The 19,723-nt window shown below is 52.0% G+C and overlaps 1 protein-coding gene across 1 annotated transcript; it reads left to right on the forward strand.

The window, feature by feature from the left end:
* Positions 1-3,492: 3,492 nt before the first annotated feature.
* Positions 3,493-7,052, forward strand: FAM43A (family with sequence similarity 43 member A). The gene has a single exon (XM_072618910.1). The coding sequence runs from the start codon at positions 4,258-4,260 to the stop codon at positions 5,518-5,520; it is 1,263 nt and encodes a 420-aa protein (XP_072475011.1). The 5' UTR covers positions 3,493-4,257; the 3' UTR covers positions 5,521-7,052.
* Positions 7,053-19,723: the final 12,671 nt, after the last annotated feature.

A 19,723-nucleotide genomic window follows, 5' to 3' on the forward strand; every position in this document is an offset into this window, starting at 1 on the left:
CCTGGCCCTATTGCTTTCCTGGGATCTCGGTGGCTTGCTGCAGATCAGAGTCCTGGGTTTCGCAGTCGAACAGAGGCCTCTTTGGCATCTCTCAACCTCACCCCAGCAGGCTTAAATGGCAAAGATGGCTGCCCAGTCCCAGCCCAAGGCAAGCCTGGCCACCTTACCTGAAGCCAGGAACGCAAAACTATCTTGGAGCCTTCTTTGCAAGGTAGGAGGCAACATGGACCCTGTAAACTTGGCCTTGAAGGCTGTGGAAGGCCAAGTACCAATAGACTGCAGGGGGATGCTGAGGTAATAGCATGGGAGTACAGGAGTACCAGGCTAGCCATCCAGCCCAAGCAGTGGATTTCCCTAAGGGGCATTCTTCATGGGCACCTTGGGAAACCAAGATGGCAGCTCTTTCCAGGGAGGCCTAGCCAGTGTTGCTGCTTGTTCCCCCTCCTCTCTTCTCCTTCTCTCTCCCCTCTTCTCTTAGAGACCTAAATCTCCTGAGGGACCTTAGAAATATGAATTAATTGGGCATACAGCCTTGATTTTAAAAGATACAGCTTAGTTCAAGGTCTCTCAGCCAGTCATTCTCAGGATTTTCATTGGCCCCCTCCTTATTCAGATTAATATGGAGTTTTCCAAAGGCACAGAACAGAAGAGTTGGAACAGACCTTCAAGGCTATCAACTCAAACCCATTTTATAGATGAGGAAACTGAGGCCCAGAGAGGGGGGCTGCCTGGCTTCCAGCATCTTACCATGAAGTCTTTGCAGGCTTGTTTTCATTTTAAAAATAGCTTCTCAAAGGCCTTTTTTGGGGAACACACTTTCATTTTCATTGGAAATAAACTGCTTGTCCCCCTCTCCAGGCTGCTACTTCTTTTTGGTCAAGGCATTGGGGATTGAATGATTTGCCCAGGGTCATGCAGCTAGTAAGTGTCAAGGATCTGAGGTCAAATTTGAACTCAGGTCCTCCTGACTCTATCTACAATGCCATCTAGCTGTCCTCCCCAGGCTTCTGAAAGGAATTCTAGGTCTCTGTGACCCAAGGAATTGGGATTCTCTCCCCAGACCTTTCTCTAGAACTGCTTTCCCAGGATATGAAACACTGCGGGGAGAGCTTAAGCTACTTTCTTGTTAGTCTGAACCAGGAGGGAAAATTGGACTGAGGAGATTGGCCCCAAGAAGGAATGGGCATGTGATCCAATTGGATCTCTTTTCCTCTCTGAGCTGCAGTTTCGTCACTTGTCAAGTGAAGAAAATGACACCTGTTCGACCTCCCTCACTGGGTCCTAATTACAAACACACATTTAAGTAATAAGAACAACTGTCATCACAGTCCCCCCCCTCCCCCACACTCTCCAATGCCCCTCTCATTGAGGCCCTTGCTGCAGGGCCAGCAGGCAGCTGCCCATATTCCAGTTGGTGAATTGGGATAATGATAATACCTGATGTTTATACAGGAGAGCGCTCTCATTGGAACCTCACACCAATCCAGTGAAATAGATGCTAAGTTATACTCATTGTACAAATGAGGAAACTGAGGTTGAGAGAGATTATGGCACTTGCCCATACCTCAGCAAGGGGATTCAAACCAAGGCTTTCCTGACTGCAGGTCTAGTCTTCTCCCATGCTGCACCAGCTGGTTTTGTGGTCTTACTGTCTTTCTCAAACCTTGCCAGCCTTGTCGTGGGGAATTACGGCTCTGTACACATCAATGTCCGCAAGTAAGGAGAAGGCAGTTCACAGCAGAGTATCAGGGAAGTCCTGGGATGAGGGGGGGAGCCTGTCAGGGGATTTTTCTTTTGTCTGAATTACAAATCCACAGCCCACTGTATAGACCATTGAACCATATACTTTGAACAGCTAGTTATAAGCTTCAGATATAGCACCATTGGATGAAACCAAATCTACTGGCTATGAAGATGAGCACCCACCCCTTCCCCACCTCTCCTATTATTCTGCAATGTAGACAGGGTCCAAGGTTTGGAGAGGTGGCCATGCACAAAAGTCAAGGACTGCAGAGAAGGCTGGCCCTACTGCCTCCAAGGAAGTGACCCTGGGGTAAACATTGGGTAATGAGTGAGGTACCCTTCTCCAGAACAAAAGGGCTGGGGTGGGAATCAACAAAGTCCAGTGGCTATTATCTCAGCACTTGAGTCTCCTTGGCTAAGGAAAAACTCGATCTGAAGGTGCAGGACAAGGTTGCACCAAGTGAGATTTGAAGGGAAGTGAGGAAGACTGAAAGGCTAGGTCATTCCTCCAGTTAGCTATTTACTCTCACTTCAGGGAGGCAGAATTAGGTCGTCAGAGAGAAGAGTAGTGGCCAGACTCTGCCCAGAAAAGTGGAAAATTCGAGTTGGAGTCTGGGTAAGGGTCCACATTTAAGGCTCCAAGTTTGTCTCTGGAGCAAACAGATGGCAACACAGATGAGAGTCCCTGCCCCCACCCCCCAAAGCAAATGGGCCCCACACCATCTTCATGAAACGGAAAGAAGCAGGTAATGAGTGGCTGACCCAAGTAGTGTGAGAGTAGCAATCAATGAATGAACGAGCAGTGCTTGAGGGCCTACTGTGTGTTGGGGCCCTAAAGACATAAAGACAAAAGGGAATCCGCCCCTGGGCTCCAGGAATTTCTTTTCTATGGGGGACAGGAGGTGAGCCAATCTAAGTATATTCAGAACAGATATGGCAGTTCAGGAAGAAGGGCAGGAGTAGCTGGGAATGTGGGGGGGGAGAAAGAGGGGTTCGTTTGGGAGGAATCAAGGAAGGCTTCCCGGAGAAGGCAGGGCTTGAAGGCCGCTGACCGCCTCAAGCTAAAGCAGCCTTGTGCCAAGGGTGGCACGGCTGGTGTCGTCGGAGGCATCCCTTTGCTCTTCCAGACTTCTCCAGTGGGCCACACAGAGGCTTAATGAAAGCCCATAGACTTTATAAAAGCTGGCTACAAGAGTTTCCAAAAGAATTGTTCATCAGTCCGACTTCTCGCCTCCAGAGAACAGCATCCACGTCCTCCGGCGTTTTCCTCATTTTCGGGTCCAAGCTAGAGGCAAGATCATGACCCAGCCTCGGGTCGCAGGCTGGGCCGCAGCTCTCCCGTCCCTCCTCCTCCCTCCTAGGAGCTCGGCCGCATCGCCAAGATTTGGCCAGAAGACCATCCCCCAGTCCCAGGACTGTTTACATTTGGCCAGTTTCGAATCCAGATGGCCTGCGGGCCGCTCTCCTGTTCCCCCCTTCCGGGCCATTTCCGCGTTAGCCGAGCCGGGGCTCTGAGCCTGCTGGGGGGCCTGGGATGGGGCACGGGCTTCGGCCAGTGCCGGCTTCTCTCGTCCTCTGCTAGGCGGCTGAAATGCTCGGGTGAGGTCCCTTTAAGAGACCAGAAACCTCTAGGGCTGGCGCCCGGGACTGAAACTGATTCAGTGGCAGGCTGCGGGCTGGGCTCCTCCCGCGGCCACCCCTGTCCTCGCCGCCCAATGGTTCGCGCCAGCCTATATTTACCGCCTATCTTCCTCCCCAGCCGCAAGGATGTGAGGTGAACTGGGGGAAGGCAGGAGGTCAGAGCTGAGCCGGAGCCGGAGCCGCGAGAGCGCAGCGGAAGCCGCGGCGGAGCTGGGGAGGGGGCTGGCCGGGAGGGCTGCGAGGAGAGGTTAGCCGGCACCGCAGCTCCGGACCAGAGGAGCCCGCGGGGGCAGAGCAGCCCAGTCCAGTCCAGTCCAGCCCCAAGGGGAGAGCAGTCCAGCTCCGGGGGGCAGAGCAGCCCAGTCCAGTCCAGCCCCGGAGGGGAGAGCAGTCCAGCCCCGGGGGGCAGAGCAGCCCAGTCCAGTCCAGCCCCAGAGGAGAGCGCCGCAGCCGAACCCCGGACTCTGGACGACAGCGCAGCCCAGCTGGGGTAGGCTCCGAACAGAGCCGAGAGGAGCGGAGCACACGCAGTCCGGCGCCCCTCAGCGCCGCGCCGCCGGGGCACCAGGGTGAACAGAAACACCATGCGTCCCTTCTGCCCGGCGAGCCGACGGGAGCCGCGCGGAGCCCCGACCCCGCAGCCGGGGGCCCTCTGGTTCCTGAGGGCCAAGATGCGGTAAAGAGGTGCCAGGCCGACGGACGGCAGAGCCCTCCGCGAGCGTCCTTCCCATCCCATCCCTCCCTCCCTCTGTCCCGGGGGCGGAGGGCAAGCTCCGCTCGCCTCCTGCACGCCACCCCCGCCCCCAACCCCGCCTGTCTGCCTCCTCTGCCAGTCCGCCTGCCTTTCGGACCCCAGCTGCGGAGGGCAGGGAGATGCTGCCGTGGAAAAGAAACAAATTCGAGCTGATCGAGGAGCATCCCAGACAGGCAGCTAAGGCCAAGGGCTATGCAGTGAGCCTCAACTACTCGGCGCTCACATCGCTGGCCAAGGCGTGCCCGGAGAGCGCCCTCACTCGGGTGGGCAGCATGTTCAAATCGAAGCGGAAAAAGGTCAAGATCACTAGCGAGGACCCCACGTACACTGTGCTGTACCTGGGCAACGCGACCACCATCCAGTCCCGCGGCGAGGGCTGCACCGACCTGGCGGTGGGCAAGATCTGGGGCAAGAGCGAGGCGGGCAAACACGGCACCAAGATGAAACTGACCATCAGCGCGCAGGGCATCCGCATGGTGCACGCCGACGACCAGGCGCTCAAGCGACCGGGCCACCTCTACCTGCTGCACCGCGTCACCTACTGCGTGGCCGACCCGCGCCTGCCCAAGGTCTTTGCCTGGATCTACCGGCACGAGCTTAAGCACAAAGCCGTGATGCTGCGCTGCCACGCAGTGCTGGTGTCCAAAGCCGAGAAGGCCAAGGCCATGGCGCTGCTGCTCTATCAGACGTCGGCCACGGCCCTGGCCGAGTTCAAGAGACTCAAGCGGCGCGACGACGCCCGCCACCAGCAGCAGCAGCTGGTGGGCGAGCAGAGTATCCCGCTGGTGCCCCTTCGGAAGCTCCTGCTGCATGGGCCCAGCTGCTATAAGCCGCCCGTCGAGCGCAGTCGCAGCGCACCCAAGCTGGGCTCCATCACCGAGGACCTACTGGGCGAGCAGCAGGAGCAGCAGCGGGAGCAGCAGCCCGAGGGTCTCCTCGGAGACGTGGACGAGGACCCCGGCCGTGCCCACGACGCAGAGGACGAGGCCGACATGGCCCTGGACTTGGACCTGACCCTGGACGGCGAGGGTGAGGACGTGGGGCCGGACGGGGAGGCGCAGCTGCAGCCTCACCTCGGGGCCTCGCCCCTGGAATGTGGGGACCTCCTGGACACATTGGACCCGCGGCGCCCGGGCGCACTGCTGCTGGCCAGCTCGGCCGATGGGAAGCGCGAGCTCTCCCGGCTCATCTGCGACCTCGGTGAGCTCAGCATCGGCAACGACGTGCAGAGCCTCCGGGCCGACCTGCGTGTCACCCGGCTCTTGTCGGGGGAGAGCACCGGCAGCGAGAGCTCCATAGAGAGCGGCTGCCAGGACTCGGGGGGCTCTCCGGGGCTTGCCAACGGACTGGAAGAGGCCGGGTCGGAGCCCGGGCCGGGCTGAGCTCGATCTAGGCGCTATTTGGGCCACCTTGGACTGCAGTCGCCTCGTTCCCCCCTCCGCCGCCGCTGCTGCTTCCCTCTTTCCCCCCACCAACATCTCTCCGGGCCGCCGCTGCTGGCCGCTGCTCCTGCTTGCAACTGTGCACGCCCCGTCGGATTGCTTGGGCACTGTGCACCGGTCTGGGCGCCTCCCAGCCCCCTCCCACCAGTCCCCTCTGAGGCCTCGGCAGCCGTGGCTAGGAGAGAGAGCAGGCGCCAATGGGCGCCTAGGCGTTGGCCTCCTCTTACTGGGGACAAGGCGGTGCTGGCCCGGCTGGGCGGAAAGCCCTGATCAGTTGGTTCTCCCTCAGGGCGCTGTTCGCAGTGAGAGAACACACTGGGAGGCCTGACTGTGAGCGGGGTCAGGGACCCACCAGCTTCTTCGGGGCTGCTTGTTTGTGAGGGGGAGAGGGAAGGAGTGTGTGTGTGTGTGTGTGTGTGTGTGTGTGTGTGTGTGTGTGTGTGTGTGTGTGTGTGTGTGTGTGTGTGTGTATGTGGGAGAGCGACAGACACACACACACACACACACAGAAACGATTGTGCCTATCACTCGGTAAACAACTCTGCCTATCTGCCTGCCTGCCTATCACTGTCTGCTTGTCATTGCTCCGGTCCTGGCTGGCTAGCCTCCTCCATCTTCTTGTCCTTGTCATGTCCCAGCAGCAGCAACACAGACACATACACAGAGGCACAGACAGACATACAGACAGGCATGGGCAGAATCTGGAAGCTAAGGGAGAAGGCAATCAGGCATGGGAGGGGGAAGAGAGAACATACAATTGTTTTAGAGAAGGCTTCTGTCATCTCCGGATGACTGAGAATTTCCTGTTTTTCAGGGTAACTGGGGAACCGACATAGGAGGGGTTAACTTCCTTTCCGCAGCCAGTAATGTAAGGGCCAGGAGCTTGGGTCATTTTCATGTCTGTTTCCATCTCCTAAAGCAAACCGGGGTGTGTGTGTGTGTGTGTGTGTGTGTGTGTGTGTGTGTGTGTGTGCCAGGGCACACACGCCAAGATCTTGGGTCCCTCCTCCCCCCCACCTTCTCTTTGGTGCATGAGCTTGGGTTGTTTACCTCAGACTCAGACCCTTGAAAATCTGCCAAATTCCTTAAATAACTGTCTTGGGGGAGATGAAAGAAAAAAAGTTGCATTTTGTTTACAGTACAGAAATTCAATATTTAACAGGGAGTTTTCCTTAAAAAAAAAAAAAAGGAAAAGAAATCCTCATCCCCAGAAAGATCTCATTCAATGATCTGGTGTAAAATATTTTTGCACTGTTGTGAAGTATTTTTGCAGGCATCTCTTTTGTACATAGTGCTGTTCTCAGTTCTAGATGTTTAGAATCTTTTGCTGTGCAAAAGGAAACTTTAAAAAGTGGTTCCCTTGTACATACAGAAAACTGTCTAAAACACTCGATTATTTTTGAAGAACAGTAATGTTCTGATTTTGTTTGCACATAAGTGGAGATAATAAAGAGGATAACTTAACAGAAGAACACATCTCCTCCACTGCTGGGGGGAGGGGAGGTTGGCCAGGAGGAAAGGAGGAGGATGAAAGGATTTCACTTGTAGTAACTGTGTCCTGAAAAAATGATGTAGAGGCATGTTTGGAGTGTCTAACTGAGCCATTCATTGGGCTTCCCTGTCCTTCCTCACGGTTCTTTGTGGAGGGATGGAGGTGGGGTGGTTGCCAGGGAGGGAATCCAGCCCAAGGCCTGGGGCTGCTTGAGAGTTTCTCTCTGGCTGATCCTTGTTCGCCCAGCTGCCTTTTCTATCCAAGCACCTTCCTTCCGATCTTCTAGAAATAGTTTTTGTTTGGAGGCTGTGCAGCAAGTTTGGCTTGTCTCTTTCTCCTCCATCCCTCCCCCACCCCCAGAAGCTTTCGAGGTTATTTGGAAGAGTACTGCTGCTTTTAAATGGAGAGGCTGACTCCTCCCCCCTTGCTAAGTAGAGAGACAGACACCTTAGAGTCAGAGGAATCTCCTAAGGACAGGCATTTGGCAGCTCAGGTGGGCAGAGACAGAGGGGGAAACGGAGGCAAATTTCATGTTTCCTAGTGCATTATGGAAGGAGCAGGTGGCCCTTTCTTGGACTCAATAGGCAGAAAATGCTTGCCCTCTTATGCGGCTGCTGATGTGGAGAAGGGGTAACTGGAAAGTTTGCTGGTTGTTGTTTTTTTTAAGTTTGTCATGCTTTCTGCATGTTTGTTTCTCCTGTAAACTCCCAACAGATGTCTCTTTTGACCACAGCAGCTCAGCGGGGTGTTGTAATAAGACACGATCCAAGCTGGGTCTTCTGTGGCTTTTTTTTCTTTCTTCTCCTTTTTAGCTGGGGCCTCAGGTTGCCCCCCTCCTGCTCTGAAGTCACATTCTCCAGCCTGATGTGCCTTGGGGCTCAGGAAGGATCCAGGGAGTGACTGCTTCAGTGTGTTCTGAGAATGTCCATCCCCAGGGTCCCAGAGCAGAGGGGGAGTTGGCCTCCACACTTCACGAGGTCTTTCCTCCCTTCTAACTCAGAGTGGCAGACCAAAGGGGAGTGTTGTCCAAAGGGACCTCTGCAATAGGAGGACGAAACAACATGATTCACACCTGGTTACTGTTGGCAAAAGAACAGGACACACTCCAGGCTGTGTGTCCATGAACCATGGGCTCAGCTCAGGGGGCTTCACATGCTTCCCTGGAAAAGAGATGAGATCAAATCCTGAGGAGAGAGATGCCAAGTGGGCAGGGCAGCTAAGGCAAGATGTAGACACACTTTGTCTCCCACTCCTCTCAAAGAGCATTATCTTAGCTAGGGCTTTTCTATTCTTGGGCCTTATGGTTGAATGTTTCCATTCCCTTCCTTCCCCTTTTCTTGTTCCTCCTGTTCCCTCCCTTCTTCCCTCCTTTCCCCTCTCTCCCCCTCCCCTCTCCTCCCCTTCCCTTCTCTCCTCTCTCCCCCTTCCCTCTCTCTCTGCTCCTAGGCTCTGGGGCTAAAAGGGCCAAGGTGCCAAGTCTAGGCTTTGTGTGTGATGCGGGGAGGAGGTGGTGCCTGAGGCTGACAATCACATTGTACCTTCTTCTTCATTCAGAAGAATGGCCAGGTGGCCTCTTGCTAGTAAGTAATGAACAATACAGTGCTCAGTCTAAGGGTTTAGGCAAATGAGAACATCGGTGACATTACTAAATACTTCTCAAGTATTAACCTTGTGACAGGTACAAAAACTCCAGCTCTGTCCTCAAAGAGTTCCCATTCTACCGAGAGACAGGACTGCAGAGAAGTGAGGCTGAGATCCACTGAGGAGGAAGAGAGGACCACTGCCAGGGTGGGAAAAGGACCACTGGGAAAAGACTTTGCTTAGGAAGAGCCCAGGCAGTTAAGATGGGAGGATTCTATGAGGCAGAGGTGGAGAAGGAGGGCATACTAGGCAGAGGGCATAACCTGTGCACAAGTTGGGAGGCAAGAGATGAAATGTTAAGTTTTGGGAACCACAGGAAGGCTAGTTTGACAGGAATGTCAAGTACATGAAGTGCACTAATGTGAACTAAACTTGTAAAACTAGGTTGGAACCAGGCGTGCAGACCTTACCAGGCCAAGGAGCTGGTGCTTTAGCCAAGGCGCAGAAGGGAGCCACTGCAGTTTCCTGAGCAGGGAAGTGACAGAGTCAGCCTTGTGCTTTAGGAAGTTTATTTTGGCAGCTGAGTGGAGGATGGAATGGAGAGGAGGAAGGGCAGGAAGCCATTGCAAACAATCCAGGCAAGGGGTAATGGCATGGAGCTGGGCTCAGCCAGAGGAAGCATTTATTAAGTACCTCCTGTGTACTGAGGAATACAAACACAAGTGAAAAAGAAAAATTCCTGCCCTCAAGGTGCTCACAGTCTGATGAGAAAAGACAGCACACATGCAGATAGACACACACAGACACAGATACACAGACACAGACACACTCACAGAGACAGACACATATACAGACACACACAGACACATTCATATACACACTCACACACACACTCATACACACATACAGACACAGATACACAGACACACACTTATACACACACTCACAGACACACACAGAAACACACACACAGACACAGATACACAGACACACATTCACACACACATATACTCACACACTCACAGAGACACACAGAGACACTCACAGATACAGATACACAGACACAGACACAGACACACACACACACACACACACACACACACACACACACACCTGGAAAGGGGAGGGGGAAGAGAAGGTAGGATGAAGTCCAGAGACATCCCAAAGCAGTAGAGACAGTGGGAAATACGGAGAAGATTGTGCTGGGCCCCCTTCTTAGAAGAAGGCTCTAGAGTCCATACCCCACCCTTCCAGTCAAAGGGTCCATCAGGGGAGCAGAGGGGATGGATGAGATGTGAGCACCAGGCAGATTCAATCATCAGGATAATGAGATTTCCCAAGGATGAGTTTCCTGAGAAGAAAGGCATGATGGAGACCCCAGAGAAGTCCTATGGCCCCCATGTGAGAATGAAAGGGACATTTACTTATGAGAGACATGGAAGAGGTTCAGACAAAACTTGGCAACTGAATCAAAAGGCAGCACTGAGGGTGACCTTGAACTTTCCAATGGGGGCCCCTGCACGAATGGGGTGGTGCCCTTAGCTGAAGCAGAGAAACTTGAGAGGAATGGGCCCCTTTCTCTTTGGGTATGTTGAGTTTGAGATGCCTATGAGACATGGGGGGCGGGGTCTGGCAGGCACCTGCCTATCTCCTCTTACTGTCTGAAGGTGGTAGGGGGGAGTTCTGACTATACAGTGCCAGCCTCATAGGAGGTGCTTAATCAGTACATGCTAAGTGCCTTTTTGTTATAATAGCTAGCATTTATATGGCCCTTTGAGGTTTACAAAGTACATTACCTAGGGTATCTTATTTGATTATCATAAGATCCCTGAGAGGCAGGCACTATTATTATCCATATTTGACAGATGATGGAACCGAGGCAGACAGTGTTCAAGTGACTTGTCTAGGGTCACATAGCTCACAGTGTCTGAAGTTGGATTTGAACTCAGGTCTCCCTGCCTCCATGTCCAGTACTCCTTCTACTGTGCCACCTAGCTCTTATATCATGTAGAAACAGAGTGTGCATGTGCACATCCATCCCTGCAAAGTGCACACACTTGAGTGATGGTGGGGAGGGGGACAAAGAGTTAAAGAACCTTAGCCAGAGCCTCGCTCTGTTTCCCTGCCTCTTCATGGACCCCCTTGGCAGTTTGGGGAAGCCTTGGGACCTTTCTCAAAATAATGATTTTAACTGAAAAAAAATCTAATATTACAGAGGAAACTAATTCTATTGAAATATAATCATATCTATATCTACCTTTCTATTGTTTCTAACCAAGTCTATGGACACACCCTCCTTAACGCCGCATTCCCCCCCCCCCCCAAGAGGAATGCTGAAGGTGGGATGCTCAGTCCACCTGCCTTCTATGGCCTTCAGGGACAACATTGCCAGAGTCATAAGAGAGTTTTTAGATAAAAAAATTTAAGAGGAAGGGGTCAAAGGGAAGACAGAATCTTGCACCTGGGCTTCTTTGGGTGCTGCCCAAGGGTGGACATGGCGAGGGTTCCTTGGCCAAATGTCCATTTGTTCCATTGTTGGCCAAGACTGAGGGCTACTTTTCCAGGCCTCTCCTGAGTCTCTCCCTATCTCTTAGAGTTAGAGCCTTGGGCTAGAGAAGAGTGCCGTGTTTCAGCAACCTGGAGTGGAGACTGGCTTAGTGCTAGATGGCATTGTGATGATTCCTGGCCCACACAGGCCATGGAATCAGCCAGCTTTCCAGATCATTTGGGTAGTGTAAGTCCCAGCATCACATTTACGGAGCTGTCATACCGCCTTATAGAGCAGGATGCTCCCCCCTCTACTTCTACCACAACTTGAAACCAAAGAGAATGACTACATTGTCATAAAGCCAGGAATTCTGCCCCTCCCAGCAATGGGTGAGTTTCTTTAGTGCCCTGTCTGGGCAAAGGCAAGAGCCCTGCCACTGGCCTCATGCTTGGCACTAGGAGAGACAATCTCAGGCAACTGCTGGTGTGTCAGGAGTGAATGGCTTTCCCTGTAATAGGCTGTGGCATTTGCACTGGCAGTGCCTAGGGCCTGGCAGGGGGCTCTTGCCCTATACCTAGAGGCTAGGTTAAGCACTGTGTTCTAGGCCTGCCAATACAGTCTAGAAGAGCTTGTGTTAAGAGTTTTTCATGCATGGAGAGCTACTGTATGGATCTTGGTAACCTTGCCATGGCCTCTTAAAGAGATGTGACTCCATCCAGCTTTCCAGTCAAGGTTCCCATCCCCCCATTTCTCATGGTGACTTAATCCCCACTTTGCCACTTTGCATTTGATGAAGGCCTAACATAGTCTCGACACATCAGGGAGCTGCTGGAACTGGGAGACCTTGAGCTCCAGCACGTGGTTGTGGCCACAGAGGTACATCGGCACCCCTGGCCGAGGTGGCCCCTCTCTCTTACTCATCTTTCTCCTCCAAGTCTTCTGCAAAGAGAGGTCACTTGACTGTTTCTTTCCCTTCTGGCCATATGCAGACTTCTCTCCCTCCTATGTCTTCCTGTTAAAGTCTTCCCTCCTCACCTATCACTATGCCCACCACAGGGGCCTCAGGCCCTGTTTTTTCCCCTTGTTATTTCAACAAACCCTATGCAGACCTGTAACCACCAAAATGAAAACCTTCAAAGCACCCAGACCTTAAGAAACAAATGTGGTGTGGTCTTGGGGCCTCTGGTGGCCTTCTCTCCATGACATCTTATCAGGTTGGTGGCTAGCTAGCCGGGAGAGGAGCCCAACAGTTTGAAACATCCTCATACTAACACTTACTTGTGTGTTCCTGGGTAGGTCACTTTGCCTCAGTTTCCTAATCTGAAAAACTTGGGGAATTATCCTCTTCTTGCCTAGGATGAGGGGGGTCGGGGGGCTCTTGTTCATGGGGGAAAGTTCCATGGATTGAATCCCTTCATCTTAAGCAGAGTCTCATTAAGGGATGAAACCCCCAGGATTCTAAAGAGAACCAGTCTTGGGAGACACATAGTGGGCCCCCCTCCAGGGGCCTCCCCATCCAAAGCAGGGATGATTTAAGTTCTGAAGAGAGGGCAGTATTACTGATTCTGATAGCTGGGTCTGCACCTTGTTCTCATCTCAGCCAAAGTCTTGACCGATATACAGTCAAATCCAGGAAGCCTGTAGTAAGCATCTACTTTGTGCCAGGGATTGTGCTGAATTCTGGGGATACGAAGAAATGCAAAAGACAGGCCCTGTTCTCAAAGAGCTCACTGTCTAAGGCGGGGCGGGCAGGCAGGGGTGGGTGGGGGCGTTGCTACAGCATGCAAACCAATCTGTACAAACAAGCTAAGTTTGTTAAGGTGAGTTAAGGAAAACACTAAAATTGAGGAAAACTGGGAAGGACTTCTTGCAGAAGGGGGGGTTTGAAGGAAGCCAGGGAAGTCAAGAGGCAGAGATGAGGAGGATGGCATTCTAGGCATGGGGCATAGTCAGAGAAAATGCTTGGAGTCAGGAAATGGAATGTCTGGTGGGAGGGAGCTGAGGTCATAGAATGAGAGTGTAGCTAGAACCTTTGAGTTTGAACTCCCTCATTAAACAGATGGGCTAACAGAGAGAGATCCACAGAGGTGAAGTGACTTGCCCAAGGTCATACAGAGACAGGATTTGAATTCAGGTTTTTTGGCTCCAAATTGAACACTCCTCCCACTGCATTGCTTCACCTGGAGGTGCTTAATAGTTACCTTTCTTCTTAGCTGGCTAAGTTGAAAAAGACTTCTCCACTAGCACCTGGATTTCCAGAGAGATCTCCCCTAGACCTTGAGTGGGAGGACCTGAGTTTGGGTGGAAGCTTTGCCTCTGATCCGGGAAGAGATGCCTAATGATAGAGAGGAGAGCTGGCCTTGGTCCTGGTGCTCTATAGTTTGCCGGCACTCTATATGGATTAGTTGGGGAGCTTTACAATCACACCAAGAGGTGGTTACTACTGGGATTGTGTCTATTTTTCAGATGAAGAAAAAAGCTGACTGAGGTGGCTCACCGTTAGCCGCACAGCTGTTTGCATTGTGTCTGACTTGTCCTGAGCCATTTGGGGATTTACTTGGCAGAGATAATGCAGGGGTTTGCTATTTCCTTCTCCAACTCATTTTGCATATGAGGAAACTGAGGCAAACAGTGACTTCACACCCAAGGTCACTTGGTCAGAGACCTCTGCAAGGGCACAAAGTAAAAGCTGGGGCAGAAATTGTAGGCAGGCAGGTGGTGAAGGGGACAGAACCCTAGGCCCAGAGTCAGGAAGGCCTGAGGCAAGTCCAGCAATAGACGTGTACTAGCTGTGTGACCTTGGCCAAGTCGTTTACCTCTCTTGGCCTCAGTTTCCTCAACTGTGAAATGAGAATAATAAAAGCGCTTACATCTCAGCTTGGTTGTGAATATCTAATGCTGTAATATTTGGAAAGTGATCAGCACGGTTCCTGGAATGTAGCGAGTGCTGCACAAATGCCAACTGTTTGTAGCAGTCATTATCATCATCAGTAATAACAGTTATTATAAACATCTGCCAAGCCCCCATTGGGTGACTCCTGACCAAGAGGCAGTGCCCTAGTGCTGCTACCTGTTCAGGTGAGGATCCCTGTGGCACCAGGTCACTGGAGGTTTGTGGAGGATCAAGTCCTGATTTGCTTTCTAAGGCTTTCTCTTAGTCTCTGCTGAGGCTACAGCTTTGGGGTGGCCTGAGGAGAGCAGCCATGGACCAGGTGGCAGTGGGGATGTAGAGAACTGTCAGATGTGAACAGAGAGAGTAGAGACCAGAGGTGATCCCACTGAGAGAAAGGCAACGAGAAGATCCCTCCTGGGACCCTGCTTGTAAGCTGAACGCCCCTGGCCCTGACCAAGACACCTACTGTGTGCCAGGCACTTTACAGATAGAGTGTCCTTTGATCCTCACAACACCACAGATATGGAGGGAGGCTTGCGGCCAGGAAGCCAGACTTCGATCCTCAGTGATGGTAAGTCATGGTCTTTTCTTAAAGACCCCAGTGGCATCTAGTCCTGTCAAAACTCAGACAAAGATGTCTTAGGCAGCATCCCAGACAAAGGCCTCTCCAACTCATATTGAGAGATCCCTACTGAGGGGCAGCCCCTCCCACAGTGGGGCAGCTGTCACCATTAGGAAGTTTTCCTTCCTTGTGGGGAGTGGGGCCCCCTCATCACTCTGACGCCAAGCAGAGCAATACCAACCAAGCCCTCTTCCTAACCAGGCACCTCACACACTTCTGTAATAATCAGAGATGACCCAGCTGCCCTGGCCCACCCCTTTGTCCAGGCCATGCCCCCTTCCTGGGGTGCCCTGCCTTCTCACCTCAACCTCCTGGAATCCCCCATTTCCTTCAGCTGCCACAGCCCCATCTGGCTTCCCTCTCTTCTAATGACTTTGTATTGACCAACTTGTGTGTATGGTGCTTTCTCATAGAATAGGAGCCCCTTAAGAGCAGGGCCTGTTTCACTATTGTTTACCGAAAGTCCTGGTGCTCATTAGGTACTAAATAGATGTCACTTGATTGATTGTCTCATGTGAGGGTCAATGATCCTGTAAGGTAGGTGGTGTCATTCCCCTAAGCTCCACCCTCTCCCTCCTTCCCCCAGGCTTCTAGCCCCTAACCCTCCCTCCCTCAAAACAAAGTCAAGTGCAAGTCACATCATTCATTATTTCTCTGATGGCATGGTCTTCTTCGACAACAAAGGATGAACACACACCCTTCATTCCCTGAATCATCCTGATTTCCCAGCTTCTCACCCTGCTTTCCAATTTACCAACATCCTTCCTAAAATGGGGGACCCTGAATTGTACAAGGCTGCTAGTCCAAATGCGCTCTGGTTGGGGCACTGTCCCCTTGAAAGTCCCCTATCCAATGACTTCCAGCAGTCCCTGGTCCACTGTTCACACAGCCCAGGATACTGTCGGCTTTCTTGGTCCCACATCTTTGACTCTTCCTGAGCTTGAGCACAACCATCCCCAGGTCTCTTTGGGTACCTCTGCGGCAGGTCAACAGCTCGTTCTCTCTCTGAGCCACTATCTGTCCTCCTGACCCCACCATATGGATCACCAGTACATTTTTTTCAGGCACTAGGAACTGTTCTAGGTGTTAGCCTCTTCTGGGTGTTTGTCTTTTAACAGAGAACCTTGAGAAAGTGAAGGCCTTTGTGATCCCAAGGAATGGATGTCTGGTGATAGACTCTCCTTCATCCCAAGGAAAAGGAACTATTTGGGAGCAGAGGTTCAATGGGTCAATCCACAAACACTTGTTAAGCACCTACTATGTGCCAGATATTGACAGGGCACCAGGGCCACAAAGACAAGTGCAGCTGTCCCCATTCAAGGAGATCAGCTCCATAGAGGGAGATGCCGCCAGTGCACTAAGTGCAGTTGAGAAGATGTCTATAATGTTTAAATCCTCTTCTCAGCCAGTGTTGGGGAAAGCTCATAAAAAATGGGAGAGGCAGCTCAAGACTGGGGAGGGCCAGTATCTGGATTTTCCAAAATAGGAGGTTAAAGACTTAAATTCCAGGAAAAATCCTAAAATGGATGGTTGAGAGACCATTGAGGTGGATAAAGATTTGGAAAAAGAGCCAGTGACTTGCTGGAGCCAGCAGGGCTTCTTCGGAGAACGGGTCTCACAGACAGTTCATTTCTTTCTCTGGCAGGAAGAGGTTGTGCTGTGGAGAGAACCTACCCGCATTTTAACAGAGTTTTCACTCAAGTATCTCATCCTGTTGTAGAGGATAAACTGAAGAGGTCTGAACTGCACCCTGATCCAGCCCGCTGCTTCTCAGGTGGCTGGAAGCTAGACTCAGAGACTTATCTGGGGCTCAAGGTCAGTGGGCCAGGAGGTCCCCAGTGGACAGGCTCAGGGATCCAAGCTGGGCCTGGGGCTGTTTAACACTTTATCAGACACTTGTCTCACAGCATAGATGCCGAGCTCACCAAATCGGCAAATGACACCCAGCCAGCAGGCAGAGCCAGGACCAAGGGACCTTGACAGGCCACTTACAGCATTGGAATGGATCCAGCAAGATAGAATTCAACAGAGATGAATGCAAAGTCTTGCCTCTGGCCCCTTCACAGAGATGGCAGACACTAGTGTGTGCTCTGTGCTGTGCTAAGAGCTTTTTTACAAACATGATCTCATTTGATCCTGACAACAGCCCTGGGAGGCAGGCGCTGTTATCATTCCTATTTAGCAACTGAGCAAACTGGGGCAAGCAGAAGTGACTGCCCAGGGTCACTTGCCCAGCCCCTAAGTGTCTAAGGCCATATTTGGATCCAGGGGTCTGACTCTGGTGACACTCTCTATTTGTGGAGCTGCCTGGAGAAAGTCGGTGGTGGATGTAAATGCCTTAGGAAGCTTTGCCTCTCCTTAGCTTTGGAAGAAGGTAAGGAGTCAGGGGCAGAACATGGTCCAGAAGGGCTTGTATAGGGAATAGGTAGCTGGCCTGTTTGATTGGAGGAGAACACTTGTCAAGGAGCCAGGAAAGGGGACAGGAGCTATCCCTGGTACAGAGATCTGATTGGTATAGAAACTTTCCAGGCAAGGCAGCTCCCTTCACCAGTGAAGGTGCCAACCTTCTCTGTCACTTACAGTCTTGGGAGCAGCCTGGGGCAAATAGAAAAAAAACCCCTAAACCCAACACCAGGATCTGCTACTGGGCATATTGACTAGACAACCATATATCAGCATTATCTATGTTCGGTTTTATTTTTATTCATTTTGTCTAGTATTTCCCAGGGACATTTTAGTCTGGTTCTAATGGCTCTCAAGAGAGTATGCATCTGATCCCTCTGGCGTGGGGCAGGAAAAGGGGAAGTGAGTTACCCAGGGTCTCAGGGCCAGGCAGACACCATCCTCTACTTCATGATGCCACAAGGGGAGGACTAGAAAACCACACTGGGGAAACAGGTGAGAGCTGGATTTCTGAGGGTTCTCTTTCCATGCCAAGCTGAAAATTTTGTTTTTAATCCTAGAGACAAGGAGTCTTTGAAGATGTTTGAGAATGGGAGGGCCACGATCAGCTCTAGAGGAATCTCAATTTGCTAAGTCTATGGAGGACAGACAAGGGAGGGAAGAGACTGGGGCCCAGTTAAGAATCTCCTGATGAAAATGAGTGAATCTGAGCATTCTGGACAGGTCCGGAGTGCTGCGCATTTCAGATCTCCAGCTGCAGCTGTCCAGAGCAGCCGCACAGCCTGCCACCTCTGCTCCAGCTCCAGCATTTTTCCCTTACCTCCTGTTGGGAGATAGGGCTGGACCTCAACTGCTTTGATTCTTCTGTGAGTCACAAACCTGATTTTGTCTTTTCTGATTCCTTCCAGGGCTCCTTGGGCTAGAACTGGGCCAACAACTTAGCAGCATGGGGCCAAGATGACTGGTGTTTCCCTACCCTTACCCCTTCCAACAGAGTCCTTCTGTGTCAACCCTGAGGACAAAGTATTTCTTGGAAGGTGGGAGGGAGCCTGGTCATCCTGAAGGGCTGGAGGTGGAGAAGAAGGATTGTGTTCTTGAGAGAAGTCTGGTCTTTGGAATCCAGGGCTAGTCTGGACCAAGGGTGAAGAATCTGTGTGAATGGCTATGTGAGTGTGTGTGGGTGTATTTGTGAGAGTGTGTGTTTGTGAGTGTGAGGGCATATAGGTGAGAGCATGGGAGTGAACATGTGAGTGTGTGTGGTTGTGAGAAAGTGTGTGAGTATGTTTGTGAGTGTATGTGTAGAGTTGTGAGAGTGTGTGTGTATTTGAGTGCACATGTAGTTGTGAGAATGTGTATGAGTGTGTGTATTTAAGTGTGAGAGAGTGTGTGTATGTGAGAGACACAGAAAGAGAATGTGTGTGTGTCTATGTGTGTGTGTACTAACGGGAATGTTAATTCAGGCCCTCTCTGTGCCTGCCCCTTTGTCTTCCTTTCACCAGGGAGGTGACCTCGGGGCTAAAGTGGCCCTTGGCAGTAGCGGGCAACAGTCCCTGCCCCTCGTGAGTGGTGGGCTAATAAGTAAGTTATCCAGACTAGCCCGGATTTCTGCCAACAAAAACTTCAAACACGATCAGCCAGGAGCTTGTGCAGACTTTCCAGAGAATGCAATGACATTTGCATGGTTCAGCTCTGAGAAGAGCCGACCCTTTTGGGTGGCCTGCCCAGGTCCTGGTGGGCTGGCCCTGGCACGCTGGCATGCAGCCTCTAGACCTTTATCATCAGCCCCTCCCAGGCCTCCTGCTGTCCCTGGCCCTGGCATTGAAGGACAGTTCCCTGGATGATCACAGGCCTTGGATCTCAGGGGAGCCCCAGGGAAGGCATTTCTTCAGGCCCTGGTGGGTAATTAGCTGCTCTTCAGTTCTGGGCTGCCCCTCCAATGTACTTGGCATTGTGCTGGGTGAAGGGAACTGACAAACCTGAAACTTCCCCTCCCCGCAAGGAGCTTACATTTTGCCGGTGACAAATAACAGGCATGTTGAACACGAGATGAAGGCCATCTACGGATTGATTTGGGAAGAAGGCACAGGAGGCCAACTGCCCTTCCCTGTCTCTCTGTAGGGCATCATGGGAGTCTCCTGGTCATCATTGTTGAGCCTTCCACCTTTCTCCATTGATTTTTTTCCTGCCTGGCACACAGGAGGCACCTAAGAAATGTGAACTGGTTGACTAAAAAGCCACTTGATGACGGCTGAAACCTGACTGGTTTCTGTGCTCTCTGTTACCAGGAAGCAGACCTGGCCATGTCTGCCCTCCCTGGTGCTCACAGGCAGCAGACGGTGAGGGAAGGGCCCTCAAAAGACTCAGAGGCAGCCCTTCCATGCCCCCAGCCAAGCATCCCTCACTCTCTGATTTCATTGTCTTGCACGGGGCTGGACCTGGGTTCAAATCTCATTCAGACACATCGCCTGTGTCACTCTAGGCACATCTTTTTCTCTTCCTGAGCCTCAGTTTTGACATCTGTGAGATGGGGCAGCAGCAGCACCATAGGAAGGGTTGCTGCCTGGGACTCATCGTCAGATATCAAAGGCCTCTAGGAAAGACAGCTGCCACATTGATTCTCATCTTCTCTGGGCACCACTGAACTCTCAGAAGCTGAGGGACCCT

Source organism: Notamacropus eugenii, chromosome 6 (assembly GCF_028372415.1).
Source record: "Notamacropus eugenii isolate mMacEug1 chromosome 6, mMacEug1.pri_v2, whole genome shotgun sequence".
In the NCBI taxonomy this organism is placed as follows: Eukaryota; Metazoa; Chordata; class Mammalia; order Diprotodontia; family Macropodidae; genus Notamacropus; species Notamacropus eugenii.